Consider the following 19,332-nt stretch of genomic DNA (forward strand, 5'->3'; position numbering starts at 1 on the left):
AAAATAATTTATATTTTAAGACAAATTTTTTTTAAAAAAAAAAAGAGGACAATGATTTTTAATAAGTGGCATAATTTCTTCTGGTGGTGGCTATATTATGCATTGTCCCTACCAATTAAGCTAAACTCACGAGGACAAAAAGTGGCACAATTTCAAACGTATGGTATAGTTTTCTAAAGAAAGAAAACTAAATGCCCAAAATAATTCCCTAGAATCTCTTTGATAGAATGACTCAGTGTCCCAATGTTTGTGATTGTGGGACTTTTTGTTGATTTTTTTCTCAATGACTAAACAAAGTTCTACATTTTTGTCATTGATTAGAACCTGCCTTCAATGTAAAAACAAAACAAGACTAAATGTCCAAATTGATCATCAAAAATATTTCTTTTCAGACGCATTATATAAAATCTTCAATATATTTTTAGGTTTCTTGTCAAGACTATTTTTTATATTTATTGTTAAAATAAAAAAATAAATAGTTGATATGCAGCGCATAACTTACTTATTTTGCGAGAAAAAAAGATTTCATGTAATGGACAAAAATCTTAAAAAAAAAAAATGTAATGGACAAAAAGATTAATCATTCATTATTCACTAACATGAAATCTTCAATAAACTATTTTATTTATTTTATAAGTGATTGAGTAGCGCAGTTAATGTATCATGGTTAATCTTTTCTTCAATAACTTATAAGTGATGTCAAGATTTCATGTTAATGTATTATTGTTAATCTGCTATTTTGCATTACACTGACATTACAACAGTGTGGACGTCTTCAGTTATGCAAGACAATTCAAAGCTGATGGCACTGACGGAAGAAAAATGCATTTGGTTCAGCCTTTAGTTCACAATGGTTGTTTTTTGGTTAAGACAATGATACTGCTGTAGGGGAAATAGGTAAAAAAATGTTCAGTATATGAGAGAGCTCCTTCTGGAATCACGGTCCTTTTTTGGAACAATTTTGATTTTTCAAGAAAAAGAAAGGACATTCAAAGGAGGAAAAATATGCTTTACAATTACAACAGTACAGTTGTCGATAAATGAAAAGTTAAATAAAAAAAAGAGGAGGTGGTGGAGGTGGGATCCTTTTTACTGTACATATATGACTGGGAATAAACATTAAGCCTCTCCCATGTCATTTAAAGAAAAAAAGAAAAAGAAAAAGAAACTTTGAAATGTAAAGTGAGGTAAATATACTATGCCAAGTAATTGTATACTTGAGGATTGCTCTTGTCCCTCTCCAGATATTCTCTGTCAATCAGGCTTTCAATCCTTTTCTTCAAATCAGCTGGTTTAATAGGAAATTTGAGCTGTTCACAAAAAAAAACAAAATCCTAAAATCAGTATTTATACTAACAATCACAGAACAGTTCACATCAGAAATTTTCACGCGCAAGCAAGAAAGCATAACGGAAAGAAGGCCAGACAACAGTGAACAGGTGCAGCAGCTGTAGAGATTTGGTTGCAGCACAACATATCTTAGAATACTATTAGACATCAGTAGTAACTCGGCAAAGTAGCTTTGCAACAACAATAAATATCGCACAATCGGAAGACCAGACAACGCTATTTTGATATGGAAGTGATGGAACTACTTAGGGATCACACAGACTACAATTGCATTAAAGAAACTAAAGGTAGCAATGATGTCACCTGTTGGAAGAGTTCAGTAATAAGAAGAGTGTGACTAAGCACTTTCCTAGTCTTCATTATCCTCACAATAGCAGCATCGACCTGCATATAAACCATGCCACGAAGAAAAGGTTATAGATCATAATCATTATTAGATGCTCAGCACAAATATTATTTTTTTCAACTAGTCACTACATAGTACGTGACATTTAAAACTCATTTTGGATAACTAAAAAAATTATTGGATGATATTGATTGTTTATAACAGGATGTCCAACCAAGGCACCCTTGCTGGTTGCATTACAATAATAATACTTTCCAATTTTGTGTACATAACTTAAAAAATAGCTCCTTCAAAACAAAAACAAAAAACTTAAAATATGTTGTTCGTGGTCCTTGAAGCAAACATAATTTGCGAGATGAAAACAAATCACTTTCAAAAGGGGAACTAACACCAAATTTTAGGAAATTTGATGGATTATAAACATGTAACCCTTAAATATATTACAAGATTCCCTAAAAAAAAAAAAATATTACAAGATTTAACGATGAAATTTAACATAATAACAACTTGATGAAATTTCTTGCCAACAATAGTATTTCTAATCCTCTTGTCTTGTATGACGACTAATCCATCTTAACATCTCATTTCCAATAACACATCCACTCATTAATTTTATTATTTGACATACTTTTGTGAAATAAATCTAATCGGTATAAGATTGATAATTCATTAAAAAGTTACGAGTATAATCCCCATGCTAAGTAGGTTCTTTTGAATTTGAAGGTGCATTGTATTCTTGTGTCCACTAGTCTTCTGAAGTCTAAACTAGAAGGAAGCTATTGACAAAAGAAAAATGACCTGATATTGACGATCTTGGAAAACTCTTTCTGTGGTGTTTGTATTCTCCTCTACTGTCTCCTTCAACTGAATTGCATTCACCTGCACTCCACAACGCCGAAATGAGTTTGAAAAAGAACCTCAGTCATAATTTTAGAGTCACCCACTACAAACACTAATCATTGTGAAGTGCTAAACTATGGTAATCACAATTAAAACTTAAATGAAAGTTTGAAATCAGTTAATCTAGTCCCTTTAGTAGTAAGAAATGGGTATTGTACCTTTATACGGTAGAGAGGGGCGGTAAATGTGTCATTAAAAACAAACGAGTCATAATCTTCCACATCTCTACCCTTTGGCATCTGTTGCATGTTCAACAAACGGAATCAACATCAAGAAATTGAAGGAGACTGTTAAAAACAAATATTATGAACTGATTAATTCTAAAAAACGGATACAAACAAACCTTTTGTAGAACACGAACTTTTCCACATGCAAGTGATTGCAGAGTCCTTCTCAGTTCCTTGTCTTCGATACCAGTAGAATCCTTGATATCTTGAAAGCTTAGTTTCTCAGCATCATTGAATTGCATCAAAACAACAGTCTAGAGCAAAGCCAGATATGCAGAATTAATTCCAGAAAAATGTGTGCAATACAAGATAAACAAATGAAACTATAACAAAAATAATAATGGCTTTTGAAAGGCAAACCTGAAATAGGGAGACAGCCAACTCCTTTTTCCCTTTGGGAAAATCTGCCTTTAGGACACAGTGACCTAAAGAATTTTGCCACATGAGACGCCTTCCACTGTATTTGCTCAGATAGAACTCTTTAAAAATATCCTGAAGAAGAAATAAACGAAAGGACCATGTCAAGGAAGTCACTTGAAGTATCAAGGATTTCAATTACAAACAGTTAAAAGATCATTCATTTATGGCTTTGCTTAACCTGGTAAACATTCAATTCATGAGGAAGTCTGACATCCATGGGTGGATATGTTGGCCAGTACCTGCACTCATCAAGGAATTATTATAAGACTCTGTTTACATTACTGATGCCAATAGATAAGAAAAGGGAAACAAATAGCTTACCCTGTTGTCAAGACATGAACGCTCATTTCAATGCCTGATGGGAGTTTTGTTCTCGCCTGGGATGACTGTCTGAAGGATTCGTTAATTTCTTTTGATAATTCGATGTCCTGAATCAAAATGATTTTAAACATAATTATTAAAAAAAAAAAAAAAAAAAAAACTATGAATAAAAGTTTTAGTAATTTATGAAGTTTCTTAGATTATTGTCATTATAATATTACAATATTAGAGAAAAGAATGTAATTTTGATGAGTCTTCCCAACCATGTGGTGGTACCAATAGAGTACCACGCAACCACTGAGGGTAAGAGCAAAATATAAGCACAGCAGACTAATGTCCAACCTTCTAGGTACTTGAGTCTTAGACTCCCTCCCAAACTCTGTTCCTGAAACTCTAATAATTGTCCTCAATTACACCACCTTTAGTATCTATATACAGCATAGTAACTTCCAACCTTCTAAATACTTGAGACCTAGGTTCCCTCCCAAACACTATTCCTGAAATTCTCATAATTGTCCTCTATTACTTCACCCTTAGTATATATACAGTGTTGTGTCCCACCTTTCTAACTGAATCCAAAAACTAACTGATCCCAACTAACTAATTGGGTGGCGTTACTTCAATTGTTATTCATAAAGTAGTTATACGAGACTATAAAACCCAAGCAAATGATATACGAACTTCAATCCATGAAAAAATGCCAAATTCCTACGTGTTCACCATCGTCAAAATACAAGTGAAAGGTCATTTGATATGGCTGTCAGGTAAATCAATTTCATAGTTGATGCATAAAGATGCTATGTCATAGATTTTAAAACACATACAGAACAGAAGTCTACACTGGGGGAAGAGTAACTTTCCTTCTTTAAAAGCAATGTCCAATATTGTTTATCGCCTCTTTATATAAATGCAAATAAATTGTATAGCAAAAACATTTTATATGGCTGAAAAACTTCATTATTCAAAATCCAAGTTCAACCTCACAGCTGAATCTTAAATGTGACCGAAGGCCATAAAATATAATCTCTAACCAGGTTAGAACTCCCAAAGAAAAAGACATGGGAAAAAACTGAGGCTGGTGTAGATGATTTCAATCCAGTGCATGCCAACCAGAAGCTGAATAAAATGTCTCAAAAGTTATAAACTGATCCAAAGATATGCATACCTTAAACATTCCTTCCAGCTTGTTTGTAAACTGGCTACCACACTCGGTCTTCAACTGCATCGATGAAAGGAAATTGCCATGTTAGTAAAAACTTGCTGAGGAACCATCTATTTATTTAAGATGTTAAATGGAAAAATGAGCCTTCACCTTGGAGATCATGGATTTCTCCGCGTCAATTGAAGCACTCTTTCCTAAGAGTAATCTTTTAGCAAGATCTTTCTTATAAAATGCCTCAAACACATCCTTGCCCTTTACAAAAAAACGTCAAGTAATCTTGCCATTATCAGTATGGATGAAAAAAATAAGTAGAAATGCATGATATCACCACAAACATGAATAAATAATACAGAAAACAAGATGTAATTGGTTAGCTGCTCCACAATGAAACATTGTGCTTACCTGAATGAACCTGAATAAAACCAGGACTTTATCAAGCGTGCCCTCTAATTCCTCTTCTGAAGTACCCTTATTACCCGCACGAAGTTTATCATCCAAAAACTTGGCAATCAACTCTGCAGGTCGGTTCTGCCATGTAAAAAAAATAACAGTCAGTTGACTGCAAATCACACACATAAGGATGCTAAATTATCAACCACTGGCAGATATATAATAACAAAAGTACGCAAGAAAATAAGTTGTTTTTATTGGATATTCTGTAATATTCTTCGACAGTCTGACCTGCCAGATTTTAGTAGGGCTGTGTGAATTCAAAAAATGACAAATATGACAGATAGGGTTAATGTGTTGGAAGAAAGGATGGAAATACAAGAGTTCAACGAAGAGGACACACATTGGACATTTTACAGGATGATGCCTGACATGCAGCAGCAAGAAACTTGATGTGTTAGGTATATTTTTTTTTAAGGACTGATGTGTTGGGTACATATCAAGTTGTTTGACTTCAATATGCCAATATCTTGCTGTTTGCAATGTTTGATTATCTAAAAAGTATAGTTGTTATCAGCGGTATTTTATAACAAGTCGTAGTATTCATAAAACATTTTAGGGTTAAATAAGTTTTTGGTCCCTACAAATATAGTCCATTTTGATTATAGTCCTCATAAAAAAATTTACATGTTTTGGTCCCTGTAAAAAATTTCAGCACATAGTTTTAGGCCCTGTTAAATTAAAATTTGTTCAATTATGCTTAAATTTTAAATTTTTGAATGATTTTTTTTTTTATAGACTTGTTTACAACATTATAAAAAGTTCATCCACAAAATATAAGGTCAAAATTTTATTTTTAGGTCCAAATTTTCACTACTTCAATTTTGAAATTTTGACATTTAAAAAAATTCATATTTAATTCATTACATGTTAAAAAATTCTAATTTATATAAAAGAATTCTTCTAATGTTTCTTATTTCTTAACATGTCACTTTTTTTTTATGAGTAAAAACGAAATTCACTATATTTATAGGGACCAAAAACTTATTTAACCCAACATTTTAATTAAAGATTTGAATGTAGGCTTTCCCATTCTCCAGTCTACATGTGGCAAACTAAGGTTTCTTTTTTGGCACCGAGTTCATCGAAATGAAAATCAGATACGAAAGGGGGGGAAAGGCTGTTGCAGACAAGGTACCAGATGAGTTGACCCAAAACATATTGGCAGGAGCTTTCAATCTTTAAGATATTTCTAAAATTTCTCTATGGAAACCGACCAACAGATATAGCAAAACCACAGCAAAATAGTGAGTACCTGACGGAGATTGATAAGATGCTCAAATGCGTCTTTAATGGTGTTACTGAATGCTTCATTCTTTGCAAAGCTTTCTTCCCATGTTGTGTCAAGAGCAGCCTTAAATTCAAGAAGGGATTGAACCATGTCTTTATCTTTCTCCTCATCCATAACAATGCCCTGTCCAGTTCTCCTGATGTATGAACTAATGGCCTGCCTCAATGACTCAAGGGCATTGACCCTAGAAAAGAGCAAGTGCATTCTTTGAAGGTCTTCAATACGATTTCCATCCATAAGCATAGAGAAACCCTATAACATGAAATAAAATTGAAGCAACAAGGAAAATTTTAGAGAAAAGGAATCACTAGATGATAGCCAAGAGGCTAGTGGTAAGCAAAACCTTATCAAGAATGGCAGGTATATGACGTTCAAGAAGTTGTTTTTCTGTTGTTGTTATTAATGGCTTCTTAGTACTTGCATCCAAGTAGATCAAACATCTTTCATGTTCCTCTTGCAATCTTGTCTGAAAAAATGAGTACCCAAAAACATCCCTACAGTAAGTATACAATGTGGGACACTGGAAGGATTGAATATAAAAAAGGGATAATATTTAAGGTCAGAATATCAGATAAAATTCTCATATGGTTGCATGATCCATCTGTCAATCAATCATAAAAATAACTTCAGTTAAGAAGATAACCGTTAGGAACCCGAGAAATTGAAATGTAAGGACAGAATCAGAAGAATAGAATGTACTACTGAAAACTGAAAGAAACTGCCGGGTTTCTCCTCCAAAGGATCTCTCCTTTCACATACAACTATAAAAATGTAAGAAATGCCTCCATGGCTCCATCTGTTCCTATTTCGCCAATTTATACATGATAACCCTTCTACCTACGTACCCTAACTATTTTAACTAATTGACTGCTACTCTAACTGTCCATCTTCTCTATGTCGACAATAATACAAGGGGATAAAGAAAAGTAAGCACCTCCACATGCTTCAAGTAATCTGGAACATCTGATTGCTGCATGTATTTCACACCTTCAGCGGCATAAAATTCAGATGTACATTCAAGGAATGGCTTCTCAAAGCTTTCTGCATAAATACCCAGAGCAGTAAACATCTTTAAAAGATGGTTGAGAAGAGTTCTATCCACTGCTTCACCTAATCTGGAAAATAAGACAAAGGTACAAATTGTAAGGTAAGCTACATCACAAGTTGATGAAATTGAAGACTTTATTCAAACTAATATGAAAATCAACCAGCTAAAATTCATATATTAAGAAAGAATTTAATGTCCAAAATCGCAAATGATGATCTGAGACGAAGGTATCTAAGTTCCTGGCATGAAGGTGCCAACCATTGAAAAAGACCTCTGTGGTATAGACTCATTCCAATAACAGGAAGACTGGTTCCCCCAACTCCATGGATCCTTAGATTTAGAGAAATGATGATCTGAGACGAAGGTATCTAAGTTCCTGGCATGAAGGTGCCAACCATTGAAAAAGACCTCTGTGGTATAGACTCATTCCAATAACAGGAAGACTGGTTCCCCCAACTCCATGGATCCTTAGATTTAGAGAAATGATGATCTGAGACGAAGGTATCTAAGTTCCTGGCATGAAGGTGCCAACCATTGAAAAAGACCTCTGTGGTATAGACTCATTCCAATAACAGGAAGACTGGTTCCCCCAACTCCATGGATCCTTAGATTTAGACCATTCAAGCCAATAATGTTCACTAAATTATCCATTGTACCCCCACCCACTAACAACAGCTCCAATGCCAATATATTCTACAAGTTAACAGCAGTAAAACTACGCATATACATCCTTGGATTTACACCTTTCAAGTCAATATTGTTAACTAGATCATGCTTTGTACAAGACCCACTGACAACAACAGCTCTAATACCAATATATTTTTCACCGGTAAAATTGCAAGCATCTTGTAAAAAAATCTTAGGGGAGTTGAGAAGATTGGTTAGAATTAAAATAAGATTTGAATTGTCTAATTAAGATCAGAATAAAATTCTAGTTTTTCATTGCTTATTTTTCTCCTTTTGTATTTTCCTAAGTTGTAGCACAGATCAGTTGGTGTTTCCTAAACAACTTTGCCCTTACATATTAGCATTGTATGACTCCATATGAATATTAAGAAAAAAACTACAATCCCTTCTATGAATATTATATATCCAGTTATCATTGACACTCAGGACATGCTCGTTCATCAGTTTGATGATTGATATTCACTTAGACCAGGATAGGCACGGGAAAACAAACTATCCTCGTGAGGTTAGTTAAAAGTACAAGTTGTCGGCACATATCTTTGTTTCCTAAAATTTGGATTTACCGATATGCATTCCAAAACTAAATGAGGAAATTAAATTCCAGTAAGAATACAAGGCCTTATATTATGCAAAAGATGTCAATAAAAACCAAAAATCTATATACTAAACATACGAAAAACTACAAAAGATTAAAAAAAGAAATAAACATAAGTTGAATTACCCAATGCACTGTGACCAGAAGCTCAGTTGAACAGATTACATAGGTTATACACATTGTTGTTCAACATAGGTTACTACACATTGTTGGTCCGTACAATAAACCAATAACTGCATACTAATTGACAAAATTCATGTACCAAAAAAAGAAATTAAGATAAAATATGGAGCTTCACACCAAGAAATAATAGTATAAAAAAAAAAAAATTGCAAGGAGTAAGTTGGAATGATATGTTTTGCGTGTTGTGAATAATAAATAATACTCCCTCCGTTTTAAAATGAGTGTCGTTTTCGCCAAAAAAAATTGTTTTAAAATGAATGTCACCTGCGCTTTTCAATGTAGAAATATGATTTTACTTCCAACTGTACCCTCTAATTAATTGAGTGTACATTACTTCCAAAGCATTACACCAATAGTAAATAAGGCTAGTTTAGTAAAATTGTCATGACTTTTGACATCATTATTTCATTTCTTAACTTGTGTGGACAAACCTTAAACGACACTCCTTTTAAAACAGAGGGAGTAAATGACAGACAATATTAAGTCTCAAAGGTCCAGAGTAGAGAGAGGGGGGAGAAATATTTCTGATGAAAACTGAATTCTTGTATGGACTCTGTAACTCTATTACAATCAATCTCTTACACACAGATTCTGCCATAACAAGTAAAACTGCAGTTACTGTCATAACCAAATTTTTATGATCATATGCCTCCGCGCAAGCTCAATGTGGGTGAGAAACCATATGAAGCTCAAGCACACTGAGCTTGTCCAGAAATATTAAGAAATCTGGAAGCGGGTAGAACCTTCTTCAGCAATCTGTGCACGAATGTGTAGAACAGTGAGTTGTCAATTAAGCACATTCTCACTAAAAAAGAAGAGGTCTGGTATATGCTTAGTGCATAAATGTAAAACTGGATAGTGGATTATGAGCCAAGGCAGCTGCACTGTGGTTATCACAAAAATATAGAAGTAAAGAACAGAACTCCAGGTTCTGTACTCTGCCTCTGTGCTAGAACACGCCACTAACGTTTTCTTGCTGGACTGCCAAGAGAGATAAGGTTTGGACAAAAATTAACTGCCACGAGTTAGTAACAGAGATGGATGAAAAAGTTGGATGGGATAAATACGTAAGGATGGTTGAGAGGATGTGATGCACTGAGTGTGAGGAATGGACATTAGACTATTATGAATCTTCGTGTAGGATTGAGTGACAGGCCAAGACTCGGAAGACTCCTTGAAATCTATAGGGAAAGTAAGAAGTATATCATCCTTGAACGGGTCCCCCTCCTAGACTAACACAGATTTTTTTTAATTCTAAAAATAATTCTTGATTATTCTTTCCAATTGAAGTCTGCCTTTTAACAGGTTAAATATAAGAAAGGGATCCTAATTGATAAGATCATAACTAGCAATTACTTACAATTATGTCATCTGATAAAGATTGTATGCAACGGAATTTTATCTAAACAGAAATCATAAATGATTCAAATTTTGAAAAAGATAAAGTATACAAATCAGCAAATCCTAACTAAAAGTATAAAATCATCCTAATCAGTAAGTAAGTCAGCCTTCACTGATGCCATCTTCTCCCTCTGGTGCTAAGTCCCACACCATAGACATAGTGAGATGCTTTGGGGGACCACGGGATTTTGAAAGGACATCTCTAGGACAGTAGGTGTATAAGATGCTGCATTTGAAGGAAACAGCTCTTCGTAAGGGAATCTATTCTCATCGGAAATTAGATCCCTTGAATAAACATCTATGAAACACGGACACAGACATGGACACCGATAATAATTTGAGAAAATATTATAATTCAGTGTATTCATAGGTGTCGGCATTCATAGGAGTTGGCGTCATGTCGGACACTGACAAAATTAGGAGAACACTTGTAGTATGTAGTCTTTATGAGAGACAAAATAACCCACCATAATGCATTCATGGGAGCAGAAGTCTAGTTTGTGAGTGTTGTATGGTCTTATGGGTAGAAAACAGGTTCATCAAACACCTGAAGAAGGGATGAAGGTGATCTATGTAATTTACCAACACAACAAGCAGAAGAATTCAGTAAAATCTTTTGAAAACGGTATATCACATTTCTGAAAGATAATGTGTTTGGAATGTCCAAACCTGAGATACCATGTGAAGAAACTAGGATCAACATATTTAAGTACATAGTGAGTAGAAGTAGTGTATTTCCAATAGGAAAAACAGAAGAAACCGAATTTGATAGTGATAGAGGCTGACGCTGACGGCTTGGAAACTCATACAAGATAACATCTAAACTTCATTTGAAGCCTAAGATAGAAGATTTCACAAGATAATGGTTAGGATGAAACTCAAAGTACACAGCATTATCTTTTGTAAATTTACCGAGATTAATATGATTTTTTTTGTAATGTAGGGGGCAATGAAATCAATTATGAAGAACTGGAGAGACGTTAGGATTAAGAGTGTGCTCGGGTAACATCTTAATTAAGCGCCTACTGAGTAAGAGTTTGTCATATCATCATATGCATAAAGCTATTTCTATAATAAAAGGTGGAATGTAGTTAAACTGCTGTCGTGTAAGTTGTAAGCCATTTTCATAAGCTACCAATGTTTGGTTTTTTTCATAAATAATTTTTCTCTCTTGATTTCTTAACCATTGCCCTTAGGGTACTAATTAGCAAGACCCGCATGCATATAGACATATAGACACAAATAAATAAATAGTCGTTACATACAAATATATGTGCAGCAATAACCAAGTCTTTTCCAAAATAGTGGGGTCGGCTACATGGATCATATACCATTAAGTCCTGCCATGTATTAGGTCCAAAGTTAGACCATATACCTTTAAATATTTGTTGATGGTTTGGTCTATATACTCTATTTTTCTTGGTCTCCTCTATCTCTTAACTATTGGACTACCCTCAATTTGTTCTACTCTCCTTACAGAGCTTCAACATATCTTCTCCATACATGTTCAAAATGCATGTTCTCTACATCAGGTACTGGCAATTATCCTTTAAACTTGAGTGGTATTTTTCTATCACATGACACCTGAAACATTCTTCCATTTCACCCACCTTGAATTATATGGAAGACAGCTCTATTTATCTTCATGTCACCTTGTATGTTAGACCTAGGGTACTTTAAATCTGAGACTTCTGATATTGTATGTTCACTAATTTCATCTATACATTATAATTTGTTTTTGTCTTGCTAAACTTGGACTCCATACACTCTTTTTACTTCTACTTGGGCAAAACCCGCGTGTTCTCAAGGCTGTGTGTCATTTCCGACTTGTCATCTTTCTCTTCTCTCAACTCTCCAACTAAGACTATATCATCTATAAAAAGGATGTACCATGGATATATAAGTTGAGAGCATTAAAAAAGTTAATATTGATCATGTGATTGTACTGTCAAGATTACCTCATTTCACATTCCTACTTGATTGATACCCTTCGAATTAATACATGTGTGGATGTACAAGGATAAACATAGAAAGTGGTGAGTGGACTGGTGACATTTCCAAATAAAGTGCCTTGGAGATTTTTCTCAACACGTTTCCGATTTTAACTATTTTTTTTAACTTCTTTATACTTTAGGGATTACTTCTCTAAATAATAAAATGATTTTTTTATAAGTCATACACTTCAAGTGTCAAGCCACATGACTGTCAGTAAAATGATCAAATGGAAACTTAGTAAGGAGCATCTAACACATGTCACACCAGTGTCACTGTCGAACACATGTCTCCATGTTTCAAAGATCATGGCAGCAAAAATCCCATTTTAACCCCCTCTAGACCTCTACAATCCTGAAATTCATGTATAATAAGGTATTATCCCTTGCTTATGGAAATAAAAAGCAAAAGTGGCCACCCTGGGTCATTCTGCTAACCTAAAAACTAAATGACCACTCCCATGGAACTGTATAGCCATTACACAAACACAAGTCTGAATAATATTTTTCCTGGTGAACAAATAAGTAAGAGTTTCACCCTTAGTTCAAAACAACTTACAGTTCTAACTGAAAAGATATAAAATATAAAGGAAGGGGGTTTGTGCTTAGCTCTAACTCTAAAAAGAAAACAAATCAGTAATTTTATTTTACATTGGAGAATGATGCTATCGTGGTCAATGATATCATTATTAGCAAGTATATTTTGCATGTGTGCATCGCATATATACAAAAAAAATAAAAAATAAATAATCTGAAAAGGAGTTTGGGCAGAAACATAAAAACCAAGATAAAATCAATAAGAAGTGCCACACACTCTCCCAACCCACCAACGATCCATACATTCATGAATTGAAGTATGGAACATTCGATCAATAATATATGCATATATATAAAGGTCTACCAGTCATTTTCAAAATCAGAAGTAAGATCGCGAATATTGGTTTTACCTTTCACTGTCAATCATTCGTAAAAGACCAGTAACAGTTTTGTGTTGAACTTCAGGAGACAGTGAAAGATGTTTTCGGAAAATTTGAAGGCCCATGTCCCATATTGACCGTATATTTGGTGATTGTTTCACATATGTCCTATCCAGAAACAAGGCTATACCACGAATCATCAACATTTGGTCACAGAGATCCTGCCAACATCTCTCGACTAGAGATAGAAATACAATCAAATCCGGGCTTTGTCCAACCAAAGACTGCAGTGCTGCAGATATGTGTACTTCACACTCCTTTTCAATTCGTTGATAAAGATTCCCACCCATTTTATGAATGCAAAGATCATTGACGGCCTGTGGAGATTATGAGTTTACCATGAAATTCCCATAAATCAATTCACGATAAATATTAACAAGGCTAAATAAACCACATTATTACCAAAATCATAAAATAAGAATTAGTAAAATTCAATGATTACCTGATAAAGCTTCTCCAAGTCGCAGGAGTCGGGTTGCTTCAAAAATATAGCACATATAGCAGACTTTAAAATTGCCCATGTCTTGTCTTCAAAATTACTGGGCACTGTTGGGTTGCCTACAAAATGAAAACAGGAAAGTTCAAAAAAAAAAAAACGAATTTAGTAGCCATTCTATTCATAAGAAGAAAAAAAATTGATTTGATTTATGATACTGCAGCATGAATGGATTTTTAAAACAACACAGGAACTAGAAATACATTCCATTTCCAAAACAGTAAAATAAACTGACTTTACTACCATACTCTATGGGCAAACAAACTCAACATAATCGCACAAAAGGTTCGGTCAGGTACAGATTCTAGATAAAAATAATGAAATAAAAACATCTCAAAATTAAATCCCATCCAATAAGAGCTTAATATCAGCTCAACCTACAATCACAATTTTAGAATTGCAACAAATATACAACCTACAATATATCAGACGAAACTGACCATAGATATCAACACCGAATTCACTTCGTAATTCAAAAATCATCATCATAATATACCTAGCTTTACCCAATCACAGTACTACTCATTCAGCAGCATCGAAAAAACATAATCATCCTCTAGAAAAATAAAAAATGGAACCTACAACAGATATCAACCCCGAACTCACTTCATAATTCAAATTCTTGTCAAAATATATCTAGCTTTACACAATGACAACCTTCACACAAGTCTACTCATTCAGCAGCATCTAAAAACCAGAACCATTCTCTAGAAAAATAAAAAACGGAACCGACAATAGATATCAACACCTAACTCACGTCATATTTCAAAATTCAAATCATCATCAAAACAATCACAACCTTTACACCACTCTACTCATTCAGCATCATCTAAAAAACAAAATCAACCTCTACAAAGATAAAAAAAAAATGGAAAAAAAAAATAAAACACGCAATCTCTAATTCAATAACTCTTTCTAGCTACACTAAGTCTTCAAAACTAAAACCCTCACTCATAGATCTCATTTCCACACTCTAAAATCCTGCAACTACTCTAAAAAGTGAAATAAATAACAAATCAGTTTGTGAACAAATTAGTAATCGAAAACCGCAATTAAACCTTAATTACATCAGCTAAACAGAAATGAAAAATCGAAAATCTTACAAGCACTAAAACGTGTGAAGAATCTAATTAAGCAGATTATGAACAAATTAGCAATCCAAAACCGCAATTAAAGCTTAATTACATCAAATAGGATCAAAAATTCAATGATTAACTGAAAGAATTAAGCTAAAAAGAAAGAAAAACCCTGAAAATTGAAGAACGCGAGAGAGAGTGAGAAATGACCTTTGTGGAGCCTGATGAGAAGCTTCTTAGCAGGTTGAGGAGGAGTAGCTTTTTTGCGAGCGAGATTAGCAGCCATATTAGAGGCGGCGCCGCCGCGAGGAAGGTCGGTAGGTTTGAGATCGTCGTCCATAGAAGAGTCGAAAACGACGTCGTCGAAGGTTGAAGAAGATTTAGCTTTTTTCATAGAGGTTGAAGGAGAAGATGAAGATGAAGTAGCGCCGCTAGAACGTTTTGTAGGGAGAGACATGAAATGAATGAAACTCCACTCACGAACTCTCTATCTATCTCTCTCAACACACCATTGTATTTTCGTTTTCTCTCTCTCTCTCTCTGTGAGTAACCAAACAAAAGCTCAGATCGAGCGTTTGGATGATGGTATATTGGTCAAAAAATGAAATGAGGTATATTGGTTTTTTTTAATCTCATTAATTTTTATTTTAAATGAATGTCAAACTCTTCATAAATGTTTGCTTAAATCGAATTTAAGACCGATATCTTAGTTAAAATAGAAGAGATCATTGAAAAGATTGGTATCACCGCCTCATCAAATGAGTTTTATGTTGATCCTAAGTATTTATAAAAATAAAAATAAAAAAGATTGATGGTAAATATGTTAAAATGGATTTCTAAAAATGTCAAAATGGACTAGCTCGTATGAGCTTATCCATTAAACTCGCTAAAACATAAGGTTCAAGCTTTAAAATTCCAACCTAAATAAATTGTTTCAAGGTTTCCTAACTTGATTCGTATAAACTCGTTTAAAATGCATAATATACCATATGACGCATGGGTAGTCCATATAAATGAAAAATGAACATTAAAAAGAAAACGGAGTAACCATTGTACATATGACTTGCAATTGCAGATGCTAACTCAAATTCAATTGAAGTTGTGTTACGTTTCATTTGAAACTTCATTGTTTGTGATCAACTCATTAAATTATGACAAGTGATTTCATATGGACTTGTGAAAAACTTGTAAGTATACGTGACAATTATAAATGGCATATTTTGGCATATAGGAAAACAAAATCACTTGGATAAAGATAGGGACTATATTTTCAATTTTATATACATATATGGGTGATTAAACAGCATATATGCCATTTTTGGTTGATTTATTTGATCAACAACTATCATGGAGTATATTTGTGTTGTAAGTTAGAAAGATGTTACAACTTTTCTTTTTATGATGTTATTATGAATTTTTTACTAAAAAAAACTACGGTGTTTATTTATTTTATTTTTACAAATCTAAGTAGAAAATACAAAATATATATATATATATATACACATATATTTTTTGTGAGAGGACTTTTTAAATGAGAGTGTGAGAGGGTGAAACTGTGACCATTGAATTAGTAAGATGGTTGTGATTAAAATAGAGGTTTAATGAGTCACATGACTCTCTTTTCATCAATTTCACGCGCGTTGCTTTCTTTCACCTCACGCGATTTCTGAAAATTCTCCTTTCTTCATCGTTTCAGCACCATTCTTTCTTTAGTCATTGTTCTACTCCGAAAACGGTCATTCCGGCGATATCTCCACAACCACTTCTTAGTTCCGACGATATCTCGACAACCACTTCTCAATTTCGGTTATTAACAGGTTGGAAATTGTTCACCCTAATTTGATTCACATTTTTCCCAATTTAATTCAATACCCCAATTTTTTACATCTTGTTTTGTTGTTGCGACTTTAAGAATCCTTTTCAGCATTTTGGGTGTTGTTATGCTTGGAACCTTTATATACACTCTTGTCACTGATGGTTCTCCTTTCCGTACAGCTATTGACTCCGTAAGTTCTCATGTTAGCATGAACTGCGTGAATGGAGCATACATTTTCTTCTTGTTAAAAGGAACATTCCTCTCCCATTATATGTACTTCTTTTAGTAGACATAGATTGTGGTGTGGACAATATTGAATTTGAAAGTTGTGATTTATTAAGTGCTTTTCATTCTTCATTTTCCGAATTAAATTATTCACCAAAGCAACACATGTATTTTCTGTGTGTCATTCAAGTATACATTTGCAACTTTGTCATGCTCATCTGAGTAAGTTTCAGCACTGCTTCTGCTTGTGGGAGTCCCTTTTTGTTAATGTTAAAGAGGAATTAACTAGCTAGTTGTAATGTATGTACTTGTTGTTGCCTAATTTTATTAGAAAGGTTTTATAATTAGAGATAGAGGGAGTAAAATGCTTGATTTCTGCTTGATTTTTGTTATACTGATTCAATATCATTCAAAAAAAATATTAACTACTTTTTGAATTTATGTGGATTTAGGTTCAATTTCCAGTGGATAAGATGATGACAATGTGAGAAATGGTCAAACATGGATGCTTCTCAAGGAAATTTATATGTCAGACAACAAACAGAGAATACGAACTTGAAGAATAAGAAAAAAAAATAGATTTTATGTGCTACTGTGTTTGACAACAGTCCTATGCAGAGTTGCAGTTTTTCAGTGATGCCACTGCAGTTGCGGTTTGGTGTTGTGTTTGGGAGGCTTGCTAGCGTGTTTTGAAGTTGCTTCTGGATAGCTTTTATTGCTATTTTGGTTTCTGTTATGTTAAGGTAGCAGGTTTCCAGGGGTTTTTATCGTTGAGTTTTGATTTTGGTGGAGAGGCGCCCTTTATTTTAAGGCCCTCCTTAATTGTACTCTTTTTGCAACATCAAATGTAATTTCTATTTTGTGTATTTGTGATGTAATTCACATTTGTATTGATGTGATTCACATTTGCATTGTAAAGCAAATTATATACTAAATGAAATAAAATTGGTATTCATTGTTGGTTATACTTTGGAGACCATAAGGCCATTTACACGACATTATAGTTAATGGAACGAAATAAATTTGACATTATATTTTGTTGGTTATACTTTCTAGTTGACAGTGGCACAAAAACAGGAATGAAACATGACTGTGGAACAAAATACAGCTGCTGATACATAGCAGAAAACAGCACAACTGCTGATAAAACTGCAAAACTGTCAGCCACCAAAACACACCAAAATGCTGTTATTTTATTCTAGTTCATTTTGACATAAAAATAGGCATTTTGTTATGAGCTGCATAAAAGTAGGCACATCATAATAACAGGAGTGATACTTGGTAACTGAAATTTTGCATTCACCAAAATAAGTTACTGATAAAAATTAAAATTCTGCATTCACCAAAATAAGTTACTGATACAAAATAAGCTAGCATGATCACAAATTGAAATTATGCATTACAATTTTAAGTTATTGATACAAAAATATGCCAGCATGATCACAAAACTAAACTTTCAAATCATATCATAAAGAACAGGAAGTGTCATTCATTCTTCTATGTTATTCATCTGGTTTGTCTAACTTCCTTCATCCTTCTTCTATGCCATTCTTCCAATCCTAAAAACATCAAGTAAAAATATGAGCACAAAAAGATCAAAACAAGTGCACCATAAACATGAGCACAAAAAAGATCAAAATAAGTACATTTTGAAAGGGACTTTTTACCAAAATTATGGAGATGATCTTTGGGGACAGTTGCGGCTGTCATGATGCACATACTCACCGCATGCCAAACCCACCATTGAACAGCAATAAAACCAACAAGAAAATAGAAAGAAAAAAAAAACAGCTAATACACACCCATATATAAACCCAATATCATCCCATGAAAAGAAAAAAAAGTTACATAACTCAATAGTTGAATATGAGGAGATATAACAAGGCAAATGAAACTTCATAGAAAAAAGATATATTTTAGGGATCGATAGTTGAATATGATTAATAGTTAGATGGCAAATGAATTTAAGCCATACTAATTATAATATACCTGAGGAATTTGAAAAGAAGTTGATGTATCTTTGTCCATGAAGAATGATGAACGTAATTCAATAGAAGTGCAAGTTGTCCGAATCAAATTGATGTATCTTTATCCATGGAGTGCAACGTTTGGTTGTATTTGGTCGGAAGAAGTAGTGATGTTTCTGCATAAAGAGAAAGGTTTTACGTTGAATGAAGGGAAGAAGATGGAATAAGAAACGTTGTGAGGGAAGCACATGTTTTGTTTAATTGCTTAGCAAATTAGTGTCACGTGACCTACTAATGTGAGAATTAAATCACAGCCATCTAAATAATCTAAAGGCCACAGTTTCATCCTCTCACCTTCTCATTTAAAAAGTCCTCTCATTTGAAATGTCATATATATATATAT

At 33.7% G+C, this 19,332-nt stretch overlaps 1 protein-coding gene and 1 long non-coding RNA gene across 3 annotated transcripts; one reads left to right on the forward strand and one right to left on the reverse strand.

Moving 5' to 3' along the window:
* Positions 1-929: 929 nt before the first annotated feature.
* Positions 930-15,509, reverse strand: LOC11437813 (cullin-4). The gene is made up of 17 exons (XM_003593864.4): positions 15,132-15,509; positions 13,792-13,907; positions 13,320-13,666; positions 7,402-7,582; positions 6,811-6,933; positions 6,432-6,719; positions 5,129-5,254; positions 4,877-4,978; positions 4,730-4,783; positions 3,565-3,671; positions 3,422-3,482; positions 3,184-3,315; positions 2,940-3,077; positions 2,755-2,835; positions 2,495-2,575; positions 1,654-1,734; positions 930-1,310 (listed from the first exon to the last, which is right to left on the reverse strand). The coding sequence occupies exons 1-17, from the start codon at positions 15,376-15,378 to the stop codon at positions 1,197-1,199; spliced, it is 2,379 nt and encodes a 792-aa protein (XP_003593912.1). The 5' UTR covers positions 15,379-15,509; the 3' UTR covers positions 930-1,196.
* Positions 15,510-16,539: 1,030 nt separating this feature from the next.
* On the forward strand, positions 16,540-17,856 carry LOC120578127 (uncharacterized). Of its 2 annotated transcripts, XR_005644066.1 has the most exons (3): positions 16,540-16,738; positions 16,834-16,927; positions 17,415-17,856. It is a non-coding gene; the product is annotated as an uncharacterized lncRNA (long non-coding RNA). The 2 variants fall into 2 exon arrangements; XR_005644065.1 differs by having other exon boundaries at positions 16,541-16,927.
* The last annotated feature ends 1,476 nt before the right edge of the window (positions 17,857-19,332 follow it).

The sequence above is a fragment of the Medicago truncatula genome, chromosome 2, assembly GCF_003473485.1.
Source record: "Medicago truncatula cultivar Jemalong A17 chromosome 2, MtrunA17r5.0-ANR, whole genome shotgun sequence".
Taxonomy (NCBI): Eukaryota; Viridiplantae; Streptophyta; class Magnoliopsida; order Fabales; family Fabaceae; genus Medicago; species Medicago truncatula.